Below are 22,037 nucleotides of genomic sequence, written 5' to 3'. Positions count from 1 at the left end.
TCTGCATATACATACTGTAGGTTGATCAAATATAAACAGGATTTTTGTTCCTGAACATCAATAGTTGGTAGGATTGGCCCCGCACTTCTGCTATGCTTAGACAGAATAGTGCTAACTGTTACATTACAGAAGCAGACCAAAAAAAAAAATCAGTAATTTATTACTTTCTGGCAGAAAATATAAATTGCAGACAGCTGATGGATGTAACAGCTATATCAGGAGAAGTATTCGATGGAGATCATAACAGAGTTGTGATAGCATAAATGAGAGTGGGGAAAATGGAAAAATTAAAGGAGATAGGAGTAAAATAAAAGTGTGGAAATTAAAACATAAGAATGTACAGGAAAAATTGCTGGAGAGACTGAAACAACAAATTCCAGTTACTGAAGTAGGAAACTTGGAAGATGAACGGTCCAACTTCAAAAGGGCATTTGTAAGTGGGGCAGAGAGTGCCTGTAGTAGAATATCGATGAGAGTGAAAGAAAAGGAGCCACCGTTGACGAATGAGAAGGTGAGGGAAGCAGTGAAAGAAAAGAAGAAAGCATGGCAAGAAAGGAACAGGGTTAAAAAAGAAGAAAGCAAAAGGAAGTACAAGGGTCAAGTCATAAGTCATGGCAACTATTTTTTTTTCTCGCAAACAGGAGACAACACGGAAAATCTAAGATATGCATTTGGAAATATAGGGCATGTACTTATTATGCACAGTGCCTGAAGACGAATTCTGACTTCAGGAGATTCTCGTAGGAAAGTGACAGAACACAGGCCATTGGTAAACACTGTTTTATTATGGCATAGACAGCAAATATACAAGACTACATACAAAGGACAGGTCTCCACTGGTTACAGACCTTCGAAATAATCACCCAAGGTTTCCACTGTGCGTTGCCAGCGGTGAGGCAGGCGCTAAATACCATTCGCTGCATGTGTAACGTGTGACACCTCTCTCCGAAATGCTGTTACGATGTCCTCTTTGTTAGCAAACCGTTGCACAGTGGATAATTTCTAGCATCCAGCCGGCCAAAAATAATATTTTCAACCCTTGTCTTTGGTTCGCATTTTCTGTGAGTCGTGTTTATAAGACTCTTGGGTACAGTAATTAAGTATTGAAAAGTCGCGCTGAATTACCTAATCTCACCGAAGACCTAAAGTGGCTCTCCTCCATTAGGTCATCATATTCTGGCGAGGCGAGCACGCAGTTATTATTATGTGAGGGCTCAGTAAAGACGTCAGAACTAAATATTTCTTTAGCTTGCAATGTGATTATATTAAATGAAGGTATGTATTTTATATAGTATGTAGCATTTTCTGAAAATTACTAAACTGTTGTCTGCAATATGCACTTAAAATTTAGGTACACGGGGACCAAGCGCTATCTAAATATACAAATTTGAGCTGACTTTCAAAATGGATTGCCTTTGATTTCCGCAATGAAAGTCTTTTGGATGAGTTATCTATACTTCAATGAATAGAAAACTGTGACTTTTTGCTGCGACCAGGCGTGACCATGAGAGTAATTAATTTTTTTCAGAAGCCATGTACTCTGTAACCCGGAGGTCGGTTTTCGAGCTGTTGAGGAACAGGGGGGAATATAAGCGGAACGATGATACTGCAAATGTTGTAATTGAACATTTAGACTTTGAGGATTGTTCTGAGGATATATACAAGTCAATAAGGAAATCTGCCAGTAGTTTGTGTGCTAAAATTCGATCACGCTGGACAAAATATAGTAGAAAAAGGGACAAATTGCTGAAGTACAATAAAAGTTGGTTCGAGCAGAGAATGAGCCTTGCAGAAGGACCTGCATCATAACAATGTCAGGATGAGCCTGCCAGTACTATAGCTCATTCCATGTTAAGAAAACAGTATTGTTCTTATGACAACAGGGTTGCCATATCGAACGGCTCCGCTAACGCCATCATGGGAAAACGGCGGCACATAAATTTGTGAAATTCAGTATGTAAGTTCAAGACAAAAGGCTGAAGAAACTAGGCTACAAATTACTTTTATGAACCAAAGGGGACGTGGGGTTTACAGGGGCCACTTTCGGTTTGTACAGAATCAGAGGTAAACTACGGCACATAAGAAACCTCAGCACTGAAATATAAGGCAAATGGCGAGAGAAAATAGACAAATAATTTTATGGGCTCGAGGGGCGGGGTATGTATTTAATTGCATTTAATAAATTCATCCAGACAATGAAAGCTAGAAAACAGATGCAATAAATAAATACTGCAGATGACTAAAAAAGATCACAGTATCTATGTCAAAGAAATAAATCACACACGTAGGCTTATCGCACAACTCTCCCTCAACACAATACATTTACGCACTGATTTAAAGCCTAAAATACACATGCAATAAATAAATACTGTTTCACTACAGAAGTTCAGGGAGGAAACGCGTCTATTGGTTGATATCCGAAGCAAAGTGCTGGCAATACCAATGATGGAAACGGCTAGAAGATTCTTCAGAGAGGCTTCCACTTCTGAAGATATTACTGGAGTAAAATTTAATAAACCATCTAAGTGCCATCGTAGAAACTCTTTCGTGTGGGTATGCCATTGATAAAGTGACATTTGGCATGTACGCAAAGGAAAATATAAAACTGTATTTACAAAAATACAAAAAGTACTACATGCCTGTAACTTTGCACAAACTCCTGGTTCATGGAGAGGAGGTCATTAGGCACTGTATTATACCTATTGGACAACTCTACGAGGAAGCCCAGAAGACCAGGAATAAAGATAATAGGAAAGCTTCCAGAAAGACACAAATACTGAGCTTTTCCATACGCTGCTTATATCATCGGACCCTTATATTACCAGCTTAGGGAAATCAAGGAGGAGGAAGTTGATTCCGCTTTCACGAGAAGTGCTCAACTTACTGTCTGAGCCTCCTGTATCTGGATCTACCGAAGGAGATAATGACAGTGACGATAGCAATTCTGATGTAACTGCATCTAATGAATAAATTGTTTGGCAATTACATGTATTCCTGTATCTCTTTTTAAACATTCTAAACAGCATGTCCCTCTATTAACATCTATTTAATTTCTTAAAGCTATAACGAAAAATGATTTAAATTACAAAGATTACTAATGCTTCCTTCCCTCTTCCTTGTTTATCCCTTCCAATCTTCCCATCCCCCCGCAAGGCCTCTGTTCAGCATAGCAGATAAGGATGCCTGGGAGAGGTACTGGTCATCCTCCCCAGTTGTATCCCCCGACCCAGAGTCTGACGCTCCAATACACTGCCCTTGATGCGGTAGAGGTGGGATGCCTCGCTGATTTTGAGGGAAAAACCAACCCTGGAGGCTAAACAGATTAAGAAAGAAACAAAGAAAGAAAGAAAGAAAGAAAGAAAGGTTACTAATTCTATTCCTGGCGTAGTAATTTGTTCTTTGTACTTGATTGACTACACACTTAATTATCTCCAATATTAGCAGTTACATACTAAGTTTTATGTAAATCGGTCCATTAGTTTCCGAGATACGATTTTTGGCCAGCTAGATTCCTGAAATTACGCACTGTGCATTGTCCACGTAATGGCTTCTTGACTTTGGGGATTGGATCATAGTCACATGGGCTCAGATCAGGCGAATAAGGCGGGTGTGGAAAAACCTCCCATCCCCACCGTTGTAAGCGATGCTGAACGATAGATGCTGGGTGAGCTGCCGCGTTATCGTGTAGGTTTATGGCATTGTCCAAAAGACCTGGACGTTTGGTTCACACTGCACGGCGCAACTGGTACAACAAAAAGGAATTGTAATAAACTGCATTGACAGTGTGTCTCTCACGCAATGGATGATGCACAAGAACACCTTGAACATTGTATGCCAGGATTACCATAACAACATCACCACTGTTCTCTAGGGCATGGCATGCACACCTAATGCTTCCTGCAGCTCTGCATGGCACTGGCGTGTATTTCTGTTGCGGAGAACTGCTATTTTAATATAGGATCGTTGCTCCTGCTTGTTGACTTCAATTTCGTGATGCTCTCACTCACACATTGAACTTGGGGGCATGCTCAGACCCACACTGTTGTTTACATACACCATCTGGTGGCATCATATGCAAATACATACTGTACGTTTCCAAATGCATATCTTAGATTTTCCATGCTGTCTCCAGTTCCCGAGAAAAAAAAAAAAAAAAAAGTAGTTGCCATGACTTATGACTCAACCTACATATGTTGATAATAAAAGGAAATGTAAGAAATTGTAAGATAAGAATTTACACAAAAGATGGAAACAAATGAAACTGGCAGTAAAAGAGTGGAATAATATGAAGTAATAGGAAAGAAAGAGTTTATACAAAGCTGATGAAAGAGGAAGGTGGAGAGTTGATAACACATCCAGAAGAAATAAAGAGAAGATGGTAATAAAAATAATATTTTCTTTATGCCCCACTAACTACCTTTTCGGTTTTCAGAGCCCCCGAGATGCTGGAATTTAGTCCTGCAGGAATTCTTTTAAGTGCCAGTAAATCTACCAACACGAGGCTGACATATTTGAGCACCTTCAAATACGAGGATTGAACCTGCCAAGTTGGGGTCGGAAGGCCAGCACCTCAACTGCCTGAGCCACTCGGCCAGCAAGAGAAGATGGAAGGAACACTTTGATAAACTGCTCAATGTGAGAAATTGTGCAGAGAAGACTGTAGTAATATGGTGTGATGATTCAACAGTTCTGTAGAAGATGATAGAACCATGTTAGAGGTGGAATTAGCATTCTGTAAAATGAAAATGGGGAGAACGCACCAGGAATGGATTAGCATGGAAATGATAAAGGCTGTTGGACCTGCTGGATTACAATGGGTGTACAGATTGTTGAAGTGCATACAGAAACAGAAACATGTGCCAGAAGACTGGGGAAAGGGAATAATAATACTAGTCTTTAAGAAGAGGGACAAAAAGTGTGTGATAACTATAAAGAAATCACATTCTTATCACATGAGGCAAAAAATACCAGAAAGAATATTTGAGAGGAGAATGAGAAGAAGGCAGAAGGTAGAAGAGGAACAGTATGGCTTTAGAAGGGGAATATCTACAGTGGACCCAATTTTCAGCATGAGGCAATTCATGGAAAAGAATTGGGAATATGGAAAGGATCTGGTCATGACATTCATTGATTTAACAAAGACATACAATAGTATTCCCACAGAGAAGGTGTGGAAAACCCTGGTCAAAAAGAGACTGGATACACAAACTGTAGAAATGGCTGAAGCAATGTACAAAAACTGTGTCAGCAGCATAAAGACTCCATTTGGAAAGACAGAATGGTTTAGAAATGAAACTGGACTACAACAAGGGAATGTGCAAATGATAAGATATCTATTAGGTTCAACCTTTTCAATACTAATTAGGTACGTGTTTATGTTACAAATACCTTTTATTCAACTTTGGGACCAGTTTTGACATATATAATGTCATCATCAGCCATAAAATGAATCACAATGTATAAGCAAAGACATAATTTGTAACTGACTATTCACATCATGTGTCATAACAGAAGAGTAATGGCTTAATAATTAAATCTGGCGCAGTGACACATTGAATAATGAGAGACTTTATGTTTACTTCAATGTGTCACCAGGCCAGATTTAATTATTAAGCCATTACTCTTCTGTTATGACACATGGTGCTTATATATTGTGATTCATTTTATGGCTGATGATGACATTATATATGTCGAAACCGGTCCCAAAGTTGAATAAAAGGTTTTTGTAACAAACACGTACCTAATTAGTATTGAAAAGGTTGAACCTAATAGATATCTTATTGTTGATATCAGTTCAATACGGAAACATTAATGAAGTTCATATCTTTAAAGGGAGTGTGCTGTCGCCTCTTTTGTTTCTGATCGTTATGGAAAAAAATCGTTAAGGAGACAAAAGATACCTATGTGAATAGGGAGATGAAGTTATTACCGTATTATTTGCAGACGATATTGTGGTCTGGGGAACAAACAGCAAAGAAGTACAAGAATAACTTAATGCATTGAACAAGAAAATTGAAAAGTATGGTATGAAAATCATTGCATAGAAAAGCATGAGGTCAAAGGCAAGAGAAAGGCACTGTGAAAATTGGTGGTCAGAGCCTTGAAATTGTTGACAATTTCAAATACCTAGGGAGTGAATTAATGCAGAATACAATGCTTGACATGGAGATTAGAAAGAGGGTGCAACAGGGCAATGCACTCTACTAGAGTGTAAGAAACCTTGTCTGGAATAAGGAAGTACCAAGGAAGTGTACAGAGATAATAAATGTACTAAATGTATTATGCACCCATATTGACCTACGCGGCAGACACGCCAGTGACAAGTAGGGGGGAGAGTAGAATTAAGTCCAGTGAAATGAAATATCTAAGAAGTATGAAAGACAGATTGAGAAACAAAGATGTGAGAAAGGAGGTTGGAATGGAAAAGTTAAATGAGAGAATTGATAGGAGTAAACTAAGATGATTTGGACAAGTAAGGAGGATGGAGGAGGAAAGATTACTAAACCAGATGATGGAGATGAAGTGCAAGAAGAAGAAACCTTGACTGAGACAAAATGATGAAAGAGGACTGGTAGAAGACGAGAGGAAGGTGGAGAAGTGCCATAAATGCCCCGACCCGGCAGGAGCCGGATAAGGGTAAGGAGGACGACGATGATAATGATGATTATGAAGAGAACAAGTGAAAATTCAGCAAGAATCTCTTGCTCAATGATCTAATGACTTTGCTGATGTACTTTCTGGCATTGTGTGAACAGGAATTTCATATGTATGTAATGCATGTATATATAACCCTTAATCCCATTTCCTGATATGGGGTTGGGGAAGAGATAAGATGAAATTATATACTATATTTCTATGGCTGGACACCCTTCACGATACCGATCTCAGTTAAGGAACCAATGAAAATGAAATGAATGATGTTGAATGACAATGGGTAAGGAGGTGGAAATAATCAGCTATGGGTTACGAATAGGAACTGTCCTGGCATTTGCTTGGAAGTGAAAAATGGGAAACCACAGAAAGTCAATCTTACGACAGATGATGGTGAGGTTCGAACCCACTTGACTGCCAAATGCAGAGCTTGGCTCCATAGCCGTAGCGCATTAACACATGCAGACACTCTGCTTAGTTGAGAATGAAAATTTAGTGCCTTTAAAGAATTAACAATTGCTTACAAAGACAAAAACCTGCAGTCCTCTGCAAACTAATCGGAACAAAGTTTCTGTTTTTTTAAATTTTATTTATAACTAGCTGATGTACCCGTGCTTCACTACGGAATTCTAAATTTTATACAGAATTCTAGGTTAGGTAGTGTAAACGTTGTGAGCAAGATTGTATTAAGTTGCATAGCTCTTAACGTTGCCCTAGAAGCACGACGGGCAAGTCACCAATGTCTTTTCTCATACGAAGACTGGGTTGGGTAGTTTTCATTGTAATGGTAGGCCAGCTTGCCTACCGTCAGTCACAATCAGATTGGGGAGTTTTCATTGTAATGGCAGACACTCACTCTCCGCCTACCTTTATAGATTCTCAGAAAGACTCTCTTACTGGTTTTCCCAACTGAAATGAACATGGGTCATTACAATGACGTCAACAGGAACGGTGCGATTAAAAGCAATGCCTTCATATGAAATACTCGATCAAATAAAAAAAACACACGTTTTCTCACTTTTAACGAACAGTACTATGCTGCCGAACTAACAGTCCAATGCTACAGAGCTGGAATAACCAAGATGCAGACATCCGTGATCCGTGAACATTCTTCTTCCTTTTTCCGGGGGTGGGGTCAAATAGTGGATAGTCCCAGGGCAAAAACAATGCCCGTTTACTTATCTGTTTCCTGGGAGTACCCGATGAGTCGGAAAATCTCAATTCACTACACTGGCAGAGGAAAGAACTATCTGACGTGGACGCAATTTTTCGTCCATGCCAGAGAAGAAACCACATCTTCGCAGCTAATTTGGAATAAAATTAATGTAGATTTAATGAAAGTGAAGAGGAAGAAGCTTTTCCTAAGAAACGGCTCTTTTCAGGGTTGAATTTTGAGTTATTTAGTGAATTGTGGTACTATAATTTGGAATAGGGCTAAATTGTAATTCCAGACGAGTTCATACTACTACTCCTACTACTACTACTACTACTACTAACTGAGCCTCGGACTTCAGTGCGTACACTGCTCATCCCAAACAGCGCGTCAGAGTAGGTATCGAATACTATGATGAACCAGTGTGTTACGTACCAGCAGTATCAGAAAATGTATGAACCAGAGGATTGGCATGTTAAAGAAGAAAGTTATCTAACTCCTCAGCTATTTCCCGCCAATATTCAGTTCGGCTGTTATACTCGGTACACAGCAGTAATCCCATCTATCGGAGTTGAATGTCAGCATAAGAGACAAAGAACATTACAAGAAACAACGGTCAGTGTAATGTTATTGTTGATCTATGTTACGCGCTTTCGATATTGTAGGCCTTCACATTATTAATTGTCTTCCGGTTCTGAAATACCACTCTTATCATAGTCGGTACGGTAAAACTGAATAAAACATAAATGATCAAAAATTATATTCTCTATAACTTTTATTATGTAGTACTTTTCCATAGGACCAAGAACATAGGTATTTGAAAATTAAATGTTAGGTGCCTTCCCCTAAACTACCATTTCACCCAGGGTGAATAAAATTGTTTATAGCTTAAACTGTAGTTTCTTACTCCCGGCTCTATATACCGATTTTCATTAAATTCTGTTTACCCATTTTGTCGAGGCTCGGCGATATGGATTTAGCAACAAAAATCCAAATTCATGAATATCTGCGTCATCATAGCCGGTACGGTAAAAATGCATAAGACGTAAATGATCAGAAATTTAATTCTATATAACTTTAGTTAAGTAGTATGTATCGATTTGACCACTAATAATATAAATATTTGAGAATTGAATTTTAGACCTTCCCCTAAACTACCATTTCACTCAGCGTGAATAAAATAATTTATAGCCTAGATTGTAGCGGCTCACCTCCTGACTCTACATACCGATTTTTATTAAATTCTCTTCAGCCGTTTTCTAGTGATGCGTATACATACATACATACATACATACATACAGACAGACAGACAGACAGACAGACAGACAGACAGACAGACAGACAGACAGACAGACAGACAGACAGAAATTACGGAAAAGTAAAAACTGCATTTTCTTGTTACTGGGGACATGATCGATACAGAAATACCATTCTTTTAAAATTCTGAGCAATGTACAGACAAAACTCTTATTTTATATATATAGATTTTCTAAATATCTGGCAAAAAAGCACTATGTTTATACTTTGATACCACACTTTTTTGCATTGTTTGTTCACTGGATGAATACTAATTTCACTGTGTGAACTGTTTTACAGTGTCATGTGCATCAACTGGAACATGACAACATACTGGTACATATTTTATGTTCTATTGTTTGTTTTGCACTTATTCATCTGTTCATCATCATTATTAGTTTGCAGTCCTAGGGCTGATCAGTTGTGAGAATACATTTCCAAATCATTCTGTCACTTACAGCTTCCATTAAAACATAATTCTATGCCTGGATGTACATTAGAATTTCTTCAAGGAAGGAAGTCTTCCCCATGGATGTTTTCTTTCAATAAAGCTTTCTGCCACAAATCTCATTAAAGTGGAGTGCTGCATTGTGTAACCCCACCATGCAAGAAGTCAGTTAAGAACTGTGCGAAGCATTGAACTTTGTTGGCTCACAGTGTCTGGAACTCTGGTGTTTGATATTGTATCTCTCAATGCCACATTTATCATCTTACGATAGCACCATATCTCAAAGGCTTCATTTTTCATTTCAATTAGTGTACATGTTTCACAGGCATACAGTGCAACTGTCCATACAAATGCATATAGCATTCTCATTTGGAGGGAAAAACTATGCTGACACAGTAATTTCCTCGTCTGCATGAAAGCTGTTTTCACTTGAACAATACAGCATTTAACTTCAGTGATGCACCTTATGACCTACATAAGTGAAAGACTTGACTTGTTCTATTTCTGGGTCATCAATCTTTATGCAAAGATTTTGAAAGTATACAATAATGTAGTGAAAACACAGTCTATGTCAGCACAAATCACATTTCTATATATCATCCCTGGAAAGGCAAAGTATTGTAAGCAACAAAATATGAATTTCACAGATGAGGAAAATGATTAGCGAGTCGAATACTGACAGTTTAGGCAGTTTCAGTTTTTTATTCCACTCCAGAAATGAATTTTTCACCTTACTGTCATATTAGGTTACATATTTATTCAATCATAGTGAAATGGAACTACTTATTTTAAAGTTATGAATGTCGCTTACGACTGTTTGCCTGTCATTGTCAAGTGCATTGTTTAACGAAGTGGTCCTCTTATGATACGTTTTGTAGCATTATGATATTTTGGAGGAATTGATTTGAAGGAATGTAACGCATGACAATAATAAAAGATTTTCTTAAATGATTGTATTAAGAAATGTAGATTAAAACAATAGGAAAAATGACTTGCTACATTACAATAAGAAAAACAAAGTGGAAATTTCACTGATTACAGTACAGTATTTAGAAAGGAACATTTTTATCAGTCCTCCTCATCTGTTAGTGTTAATAGATCACTGTGTTTGGAATCATAAGCAAGGTTCAGATACTCTTCTTGCATCACCTGCTAATCTCCTTGTTGGATATAACCTATCAGTCGTCAGAAGTACACTCCGTTTCGGCAGCAACTCATTCACAAATTTATTCAAAAGATAACTACTGTCATGTCATGGCGTATGGCATCCAGAGACAATCCAGACAATGACAGGCAAACAGTCGTAAGTGACATTCATAACTTTAAAATAAGTAGTTCCATTTCACTATGATTGAATAAATATGTAACCTAATATGACAGTAAGGTGAAAAATTTATTTCTGGAGTAGAATAAAAAACCAAAACTGCCTAAACTGTCAGTATTTGACTCGCTAATCATTATTCTCATCCTATCGAATGCAAGCTCACATATGCTCGACTATAATCTCATGAACAACTTGCTTGGTTAAAATTTTCAACAACACTTTTGTTGCATCTGCTAACTTTTGTTGTACTTTTACCAACTCCCTTCTATACTGTTCTTGTGTTCTTTTGCCATGTAGGTGACCTTAATTAAAACCCTTCTATGATGTTTATTCTTCCAGTTGAAGCCTAACTCTTTTACAATACTTTTCAAACCGATACAATCTCCTTGGAAACCAATCCTCTCTCCTGAACATAGGTCGTAATTTGTTGTTTTCTGAAGAATGTGAAATTCATGGATTGTGCGTTGAAATCTTAAAAATGCTCTTCATTTTTTTTCTGGTGAACGAAATGAAGTTTCTTCAGTCTCATGCTGTCTCTGTTCCACTATTTTATTCTACTTGTTTAACGTCACACTAACACATTTAAGGTGATTGACAACATAGGGATGGGAAAGGGCTAGGATTAGGAAGGTAGCGGCTGTGGCTTTAATTAAGGTACAGTCCCAGCATTTGCCTGGTGTGAAAATGGGAAATGATATTCAGGATTGCCAGCGGTGGGATTTAAACCTACTACCTATCGAATGCAAGCTCACAGCTGCTCGACTATAATCTCATGACCAACTTGCTTGGTTAAAATTTTCAACAACACTTTTGTTGCATCTGCTAACTTTTGCTGTACTTTTAACAACTCCCTTCTATACTGTTCTTGTGTTTTATTCTTTCTGCCCTTGGCTTCCTTATTCATAAAACTATGAACATTGAACAATTTCTCACGTTTCTCCTCTTGTTGTCACAAATTTCAGTTTAGAATTTTCAGCAGCATGATTCACTTTGTACACGAATGGTAAGAATATGTACGGACAATGCAATTTGTTCAGCTACTGACCATACTTGCTCAATCAAATCTGTCACACGAAGCAGCCCCTTCTCTTCCCTTTCTGCCCCTCTTCTACATTCCACTAGTATACTACCTGTCAACCAACATGTGATAGGTCTGCCAGCAGGCTTTGCCTTATATTTCAAGTGCCAAATTCATTTGAGGCAGTTATATTACTTTAAAAATTTTTAACACTAGTAAACGGAGGAGACCACAAAATACTCCATATATATTGTGACGGTATCCGCCATGTCAATTCTGAGCTGAGTGTATTGATCTGGTCTGGCCCTGCCCACAATCAAGCAACGTCACAGCTAGGCTATTGGCCACCTCTTATGCATTCACTCAGTAAGGAGGAGCTCACAGTTGGATGTTCTAGTCTCCCACTGGTGTCACTCTGGGAGCCACTAGCGATGACCAGAAATCTCAAGACGACTGGGGGCCGAGAGGTCACTGGGTGTATCCAGCTTCCAGACTGTTCTGGAACCATTGAGCCTCCCTATTTAGGGTGGACCAGGGTGGTGGAGTGCGGAGTGCAGTAATTTCATCCTGAGAGTGAGTGCTGCGGTGGACAGTGACAGCTTGAGTTGAGGTTCAGCTTGAGTTGAGGAAGCAGTCTAGCAGTCTGTGTGTCGGCCTGTGCGAGTGTTTTGTCTGTTTTAAATTTTTATTTTATTTTTAATATAACTGTTAGGTTCTTCAATGTGTAAAAACTAACGTTGAATAAATAAATGTATAAACTAACTGAAAAAGAAAACATATGTCAACAGAATTATACAAGAAAAAGAAACAACTTAATTAAAATAGAATAACATGTTTTGTTCTTGAAAGAACATAATCAGATTTTTTTTATTTTTAATAAGTTGCTTAACATAACACCGACACAGATGGGTCTGATGGCGATTACGGGATAGGAAAAGGCTAGGAGTGGGAAGGAAGTGGCTGTGGCTTTAATTAACGTGTGACAATGGGAAACCACAGAAAACCATCTTCAGAGCTGCCGACAGTGGGGTTCAAACCCACTATTTTCCAAATGCAAGCTCACAGATGCACGCTCCTAACTGCGCGGCCAATTCGCTCAGTTAGAATCTATCAAATCACAAAATATTTAGACACTAGCTGTACTATCTGTCATTGATGGGACAGTCATATAGGATGTGCAAAGTTATGTTACCTAACTCTCCAGCTACTTTCCAACAATATTCAGGCAAGCTGTTTTACTCAGGACGCGGCAGTAATCCCATCTATTGGAGATGAGTGGCAGCAAAAGACACAAATCACATCACAACAATGGTCAATGTACAAGGGCTATGCCGAAAGTTTTAGCACCTCGTAAACCATAATTCTGAGGACAATGGGATTCTTTTCGTTTGAAAGAGCGATATTTCTTGACCTTGGAACATGCGGGCGCAACCCCTGCCAGCGATGGTTCCTCCACAGCGTGGGAAGAAAGCACAGGCAGTGCTGAGTCAGACACGGTGCAAGATGGATCTAATGTAATAGACAAGAAAAATGTTCCACCGATCAATACATTTATTGTGAATGAATTATTGCACTAGTACCGGTTTCGACCTATCTTGGCCATCATCAGCTAGCACACAAATTTACAGTCATAGGACAAAATTACAAAGATGTTACGTAGGAGCATCCGGATGTCTGATGAAAAATGGAAGTAAAATATATTGCAGTATGTTGCGTTAAAATATCTCTGATTAAAAGTGGTGATGGTTAGAATAAACTAAAACCTATTGATTGAGCATGGACATGAGTACATAAACACATTAAAATATATATGCCACATCATAAGACACTAAAAAATATAGCACATTAAACACATTAAAACATGGTATATTTTAAAAACGTCTATTAAAATTTGAGTTCATGTTGCGTTGCATTCATTCTTCAATCCTCTTGTAGTTCTTGTGTTGATTAAGTTGAATATCGAGAATGTTCTATGGCTGATATACTTTGAATTGGTATGTTATAAGAACTCTTGTCATTAAAATTTGAAAATTGAGTACTGTGCAATTCAACTGTTGATGTAGTCAGGTAAGATTTATATATACAGCAAGATAGGGTTTAATTTTAGAGCAGTTGGTGGTGACACTTCTCTCGTCTATGCACGTTATATGGTTGTTATCTGTAAAGAAAAGCTAATATGAGTATAGCGTATGTATGAAGGAATGCCTGGATGTATGTGTGAAATGAAAAAAGTACTTATTGTTGTTGCTGTGGAGGTTGTGTACCGATATGTTTGGAGATTTGTTGTGTTCTGCTGCGAGTACGTCTGGGGCTCATGTGAGCTGTGTGGAGGGATGTTGGTGGAGGGGATGGAGGAGTGGCTATTGTGAAGGTAGGGGCGGGGTTAGGTTTGTGATTCGTCGGTTTGTTACGACATGTGTTTACTAATTTGAGATAGTCATTTTTTATTGCAGGAATGACTTTGTCAAAAATGATACTGGTTTTCTCTGTAATGTTGTTAATGTTATGATTGGGGTTAGTGTATTGATCCAAAGAAATATAGAAATCTTCGGTTATGTTGAGCAGGGGGCCCTTAGAGTTTATGTTTAATATCATCATGTCATTATTGATGTCTGTGAAGTTGTGCTTAGATTCTTCTACATGTTGGCCTATTGATGAGAAATGGTTGTGCTTTACTGCATTTATATGTTCATTATAACGGACGGTGAAGTTTCTACCTGTACGTCCAATGTAGCTTGTGTCACAGTTGTTACATTTGATGCGGTAGACACCTGATTGGTTGTAGTTATTATTATTATTATTATTGACTGTTTTGGTGTTGTGTATAGTGTTGGTGCTGTTGTGTGTGGTTTTGAATGCTATTTTCAGGTTGTACTTCTTAAAGATATTAGTTATAGTATATATATTGGTGTTGTTGAAGGTAAATAGGACATAATCTTTTTTCGGTTTGGCTGTTTTGATTAATTTAGTTTTAGGTTGGGATTTTATTTTGTGGATGATTTTGTTGACCATTTCTTTGCTGTATCCATTGTATTTGGCTATGTCGTGGATTAATTTTAATTCATTATTTCGATCTTCTATTGTCATTGGGATATTGAAAGCTCTATGTATCATACTATAATAGGCTGCTCTTTTATGTGTGTTAGGATGAACAGAGTCATTTTTTATGGTATTTAAAGTGTGTGTGGGTTTCCTATAGATCTTGTAAGATAAGTGAGTGTCATGTCTGGTTATTGTTCAAGTCCAAGTAATTTAAGGTACGGTTATTTTCTGTTTCTTTAGTGAATTTAATTTGGGGGTCTAAATTGTTAAGTTTGTCTAGTATAGTATCTGCATCAGTGAATCTATTATCTATAATTACGAAGATATCGTCGACAAATCTACACCAAAAATATATATTATCTATTTTATTAATTGACGTGTGTTCTAGGTGGTCGATATATATTTCTGCTAATATTCCGGAAGCAGGAGATCCCATAGGTAATTCTTGTTGCTGATATATGGTATCATGAAATTTGAAGTAGTTATTGTTTAAGGCGAATTTAAGCAGAATCACGAATTCTTCTATTTCTAAGGTGCTCAAGTTACTATGGCTTTTTAGGTTAGATTCAATTATTTTGACTGTTTGTTTAATAGGAATGTTAGGGTACATGTTTGTTATATCAATGAAGTAAGGGTATGATGTTTTTCAATCTTTAGTTCTTTGGTTCTGTTGCAAAAATCTATTGAGTTTTGTATTGTTTTGTTTGCTAAAAATGAATAATGCTTTTTCAAAAATTTCTGAATGAATTGTGATAACTTATAGGTTGGACAGGCTTTATAGTTTATAATCGGTCTCATGGGTACATTTTCTTTGTGTATTTTAGGGTAGGCCCTTGCGGATGGTAATTGGGGGTTCATAGTTATAAGTTTAGCAGATTCTGTTTCGGTGAGAATAAAGTGTGTGTTCTTGAGTAGATTTTTTAAATTTCTTTGTATATTATTGGTTGGATCTCGGCGTGTAATTGAAAAAGTGTTGTCCTGGAAACATTCTTTAGTCTTTGTTATGTATTCATTCTTATCCATAATGACCGTAGTGTTGCCTTTGTCGGCTTTTGTTATTAGTAGATTGTTCTGTTTTATTTTGTTTTTGAGTTTGTTTAGGTTCGATTTATTAGCGGTATTCATGTTTAGGTTATTATTGTGAACATTATTGATACATTGCGGGATCTTTCTACTGATTTCGTGTCTAACTTTGTCTCGTATATCGTACGGAATTTCCTGTAAAGCGAGTTCTGTTTCGGTAACGGCAGTTATAATATTCTGATAGGATGATGCATTACCCCAGTTATGTTTGGGTCCCCTGCTCAACATAGCCATCTCTAGATCGTCAAATACGGTTAGTGTGAGATTTTTTACGGGTGGATGGAATTTATGTTGGGAAGGATCTTTATTTTCAGTTATGGTTAGTGGTTTTGGTTTGCTTTGTTGTTTCAGTGTTTCCAGTTTTTTGTTTAATGTGTTTTGTTTCTTTATGGCTAAATCTTCTATTTTATTTCTAGAAATTTGTTGAAAGTAATTCCAATAGCTATGTGGGAGTTCATGGGATACTTTGAGATGTGTTGAATAAAGTTCATTATTGAGATGTTGTTTCTTACGATATAGGAATTTTATTTCTTCTTTTAACCAAATTTCATTAGTCTTGTTTAGTGTTTTGCGTGTCTGAGCAGTTCGTCTATGTTTGTTATTGTATTTCTGGAGAAATTTCGGTGTTAAGTTGTTTGAAAGGCATTCCTTCAAGAAGGCAATGCTTTTGGTTGCGTTCATTAGCTTGATTTTTAGGTTTTGGTATTTGTATGCATTACGTTTTGCCTGGTTGGCTTCCGTATTATTATTTATAAGTTTCATATTCCGTATTGATTGGATTCAATGTAATAGACAAGAAAAATGTTCCACCGATCAATACATTTATTTTGAATGAATTATTGCACTAGTATTGGTTTCGACCTATCTTGGCCATCATCAGCTAGCACACAAATTTACAGTCATAGGACAAAATTACAAAGATGTTACGTAAGAGCATCCGGATGTCTGATGAAAAATGGAAGTAAAATACATTGCAGTATGTTGCGTTAAAATATCTCTGATTAAAAGTGGTGATGGTTAGAATAAACTAAAACCTATTGACTGAGCATGGACATGAGTACATAAACACATTAAAATATATATGCCACATCATAAGACACTAAAAAATATAGCACATTAATGACAAGAGTTCTTATAACATACCAATACAAAGTATATCAGCCATAGAACATTCTCGATATTCAACTTAATCAACACAAGAACTACAAGAAGATTGAAGAATGAATGCAACGCAACATGAACTCAAATTTTAATAGACGTTTTTAAAATATACCATGTTTTAATGTGTTTAATGATCAAAGGAGATCCCAAATCTTACATTTTGCGATATTGAAGGGACCCTAAATATTGGGTCAACAGCAGTGCAGACCATGGTTCACAATTATTTAGGCCTTACCAAGAGATGTGCCCGTTGGGTGCCACATTCCCTGACAGAAAGCCAAAAGGAGGCAAGAGTGGACTTGTGATGTTTCATGCTAGAAAAATTCAATAGAGGGCAGTCCCAAGACACCTACAATATCGTCACAGGTGATGAAACCTGGGTCTACCATTATGACCCTGAAACTGACGTCTTTCTGTTCCCTAAGACCAAGGAAAAAATTCGTGGGCAGCAGTTTTCGACAGATGAACAGGCCATTGCAGCATACAAGAGTGCACTACATGAAATCAATCAATCAATCAATCAATCAATCAATCAATCAATCAATCAATCAATCAATCAATCAATCAATCAATCAATCAATCCTGATCTGCATTTAGGGCAGTCACCCAGGTGGCAGATTCCCTATTTGTTGTTTTCCTAGCCTTTTCTTAAATGATTGCAAAGAAATAGGAAATTTATTGAACATCTCCCTTGGTAAGTTATTCCAATCCCTAATTCCCCTTCCTATAAACAAATATTTGCCCCAATTTGTCCTCTTGAATTCCAACTTTATCTTCATATTGTGATCTTTCCTACTTTTAAAGACACCATCCAAACTTATTCGTCTACTGATGTCCTCCCACGCCATTTCTCCACTGACAGCTCGGAACATACCACTTAAAGATGTAGATGTTGATTCCCATAGGGAACCTAAAATATTTGTCCTGAATGAGTAAATTTATAATACCAATATAATGGTCCGTTATTGGACATTATAAATTTTCCAGCTAACTTATTCTTGGTTGCCTGCGTTTCGCCCTCGTGTGCTAAGTTAGGCTCGTCAGTTGGGACTTAGCACACCACCCAAGACGCAAGGCTAGTGCATACTGTGGAGGCAGGCAGGCATCAATTTTTGGAAATGAGACATAGCTCTCATAGTGCATTGGCAATGCTGGTGGCTTCAAGTAGCCTAAGCAGTGTCCTTAAATGCTGAAAAATATGAGGTTGTTTACAATAATTTCTCAAAAGTATTTCTGTCTAAACTATGCCAGGGACTTGAATTGCAGTTATTGGAATGTAGGAACGTGATTATTAGCTAACCGCTCATAAATACTGAAATGTCAAGGGTGTGAAATATAAATTACGGATACTTTAACTGCCTATTCAGAACTACAAATGATCGGAATACAAGAATCAGCTGATTTTTATTTATATTTCCTTGATACACTACACCCTTTGATCACAGACTGTAGCCAACAATGCCAATATTTGTAGGCAACATCCCCCTGTGGGTGGGGGCGGTTGAAGAACACCCACGGTATCCCCTGCCTGTCGTAAGAGGCGACTACCATGGGCTCTGAACTTTGGAGCGTGGGTTGGCGACCACGGGGCCCTTAGCTGAGTCCTGGCATTGCTTCCACTTACTTGTGCTAGGCTCTCAATTTCATCTATCCTATCCGACCTCCCTTGGTCAACTCTTGTTCTTTTCCGACCCTGATGCTATTAGGTTTGCGAGGGCTAGGGAGTTTTTCATTTTCATGCCCTTCGTGGCCCTTGTCTTCCTTTGGCTGACCCCTTCCATTTTTCTCTCTGATTAGTGTTATATAGAGCATGGTTGCCCAGTTGTACTTCCTCCTAAAACAATAATCACCACCACCACTGTAGCCAATAATGCCAATATTTGAATAAGAAGAGCGACAATAATCAATAAAAATTAAGACTGTTAACTATTTCGCCAGTGAAATACTGTCTATTCTGTTGAAATCCTTTACAATTTACAACAGTATCGCGTTATTAAAAGAAGTTACCGGTATTACCTTCGTGATAGGTGGGACCGTTGAACTGCTATTTGAAATACCCTGCCAAATGCCTGCACTAATAGATATAACCGCTGCCAAAGTTACGACTCTTTTTAATATCCCGTCTTTGTAAGTACCGTATTTTTATCAACAAACCTACTGATATTTTAATAATACTATTAAAAAGAAAGATATATTTCTTCTTTCACACTGACCTAAATTACTGGTTGTAATCTAGCGAACGCCTACGGAGCTACTCAGTGTGAAAACTGTAAATAAATGCCACTAATCGCAGATTACTACAAATAAACACTAAACACAATTATTTGTGGAGCTAAATGTATATATATATATATAAAAAAAATAAAAAAAACACACACACAAATATTTGGTTAATTTCTACAATTATTAACTATTTTATCACTGAGATAACACAGAGCTCTTGGAACAGTCACCAACATCCCAAAACAAGCTTGGACTGAGACATTTTCTAGTGGTTTCAGAGAATGGAAGAATGTATACGTGCTAATGGAGAGTATTTTGAAAAGTTGATGATGTTCTTTAAAGAACGAAACATCATTCTATTTTAATCAAGGCGTTTCTGTTTTCAGGTATAATTCCATTCACTCATTGCTCCCAAGCCACAGAACTGTTCCATGCCTGGTCTTGGTGGACCAAATGCTGGACCACGGAACTGTTCCGTAGTCTCCCTTTACTGCGTAATTCAACTTTACCTCAAGAGATGGCAGAGTGATTTCTGAGTGCATTTGTGATTTGTGTAGGGACTCTTCCTCTTCAATGTTATATGCTCTTTGCTAATATATATTGATAGTGTGCTTGGTAATATTAGTTTGAAGTGGGCTATCTTTAGACTTTGAGATATGGCTGCCAGTAAACAACTGAAATTTACCGATATATATAACCCCTTTCAGAAAGTAATGATGATTAGGAACGTCATTTTTTCAGTGAAATTAGTAGTAATATTAGTGATAGTGTGAAGAATGCTCCTGAAGAACAAATAGATGTGGAAATTGAAGAGGAAGTGCAAGGAGAAGACCGGGTTACACCTCAGCAGGCGGACTGAGTACGTTCCCATGATGCTAATAAAATAAAATGTTTTTAATATATTCCTTGTTCCGCAGTTCGTGGTATCAAAGCCATTTATTTTCATGTATATTTAAATCTTTAATGGTCTTGTAAGTAAGAAATTTCTCATGATATGAAGCAACACTATAATCCCTCCAAAATAATTCCAGCCCCAATGCATTTTCAATCCAACAAATATGCAGGGCTCAATGGGTTAACATGTTTTCTTTTTCATAGTTTATAAATGTATTTATTCAAAATTAGTTTCCGCAGACTGAAGTACCTAACAGTTATAAATTAACTGATGAGAAAACCATTCCATCTGTAAGTCTCCGATCTGATTGAGATTTGGTAGAATGACTTCAGTAGGAATGCTTTTTTCAGCCATATCAAAATCAGATGCCGTCGTATAATTGGCACCTGTCTGGTGCCTGTTTTGAGGTGTAATTGTGTGCGAGAGAAAGAGTGAGAGCGCGACACATGAACTGGCTGGCCGCCTAGCCTGTACCTGCTAACTGCCGCTCACTTCTGTCCATGCAGTGCTCAAATGAGCAAAATTTCACACCACAAAACAGGTGCTAAATACACAGATTGTCTGTGGAACTGAGGATTCGTTCTGTACGTCTGGTATCGGAGGAGATGAGGCTCTTCGTCCGGCTGCTGTGAAGGAGCGTTGTGTCCACTGTAGCGTGGGAAAGTTCCACATGGGATCGTAAGGGACAGTGAATGGAGACTGTTGGAGGGAACAGAGTACACCATGCAGGATTGAGAGACTGCTGTGTGTGAGCTGTAAACTAAGTGGCTACAATAGCGATGGTGAGAATAACTGAACTGATTTAGACTGAAAGTGTCAATTGTGGAAGAGTGAGTGTGACTGAATAGTGAGAGCAGGGAGTGCATGTACAATTGTGTATACTGCGTTATCTTAAGTTGTGGTCCTGGTGAGCCTGAGTAGTTGTGAAAGAATTAGTATTAATTAAATCTTAGAGTTAAATGCTACTAGTTGTGTGTTTATCTACCCCACCAACACACTACAATATATATAATACTCCTTTTCTGAAATATCTGTATATTCTGAACAGTTGCAGGAAACATAAAAAAATCTGGAACACCCAGCACCATCTTCATGAAGGATCTCAGAACAAACAAGACTATTAGTTTTTTTACATTTGAAAGGAAAAACTTTCAATCACTTTGTTTTTCTATTTAGTTTGAGATAATTTCTCTCTCTTCTTCTTTTTTAAAAAGTTGACTTACCATAAGAGTCTTCAAGTCTGCTCTCTCAGCTGGGTTTTTTTTCAAGCAGCTATCAACAAAGTCTTTAAAACTATCAGAAAATATTCCAGCAGGAAGTTTTGGAGGAGGTTCATTGACTATGTAATCCAGTAATTCAAAAATCGCCATTGGGCGGGGTCCATTGGAACCCCCAGGTTGGTAACTACCTGAAATGAAGAAAATACCCTTCTTTAATTTAAAAGAAAAGCACTAAAACTAATTTCACATAACTTAATGATGATGATAAAAACGAGAGAGGGAAAGAAAGATTGCCTAGGTCTCAAAAATCATATCACCTAAAAAAGAAGTCCCTCTGTATGTTCTACCTTGGAACTTGAAATTATCTTTGCTGTTCTTAAAATATCAAAGCAGAAAGCTGTAACTGGTATGAAGTAAGGTATTCTCATTTTGATAACCAAGGATTTTCAGGAATGGGAAAATATTTAATATATGTCTGTATTTAATAACCTACACCTGCGGAGTTGGGTGGCCTCGTGGTTAG

General features: G+C 37.6%; 1 protein-coding gene across 4 annotated transcripts in view; it reads right to left on the bottom strand.

The window, feature by feature from the left end:
* The window catches only part of Dsor1 (mitogen-activated protein kinase kinase 1), a 172,468-nt gene that overhangs the window by 7,741 nt on the left and 142,690 nt on the right, over positions 1-22,037 (bottom strand). For all 4 annotated transcript variants that reach the window (XM_067153266.2, XM_067153269.2, XM_067153267.2 and 1 more), the window contains one exon: positions 21,518-21,702. In XM_067153266.2, the coding sequence (XP_067009367.1) occupies positions 21,518-21,702 (185 nt within the window). The remainder of the gene's footprint in view (positions 1-21,517; positions 21,703-22,037) is intronic.

Source organism: Anabrus simplex, chromosome 1 (genome assembly GCF_040414725.1).
Source record: "Anabrus simplex isolate iqAnaSimp1 chromosome 1, ASM4041472v1, whole genome shotgun sequence".
Lineage (NCBI taxonomy): Eukaryota > Metazoa > Arthropoda > Insecta > Orthoptera > Tettigoniidae > Anabrus > Anabrus simplex.
This window is presented reverse-complemented; position numbering and strand designations above follow the sequence as displayed.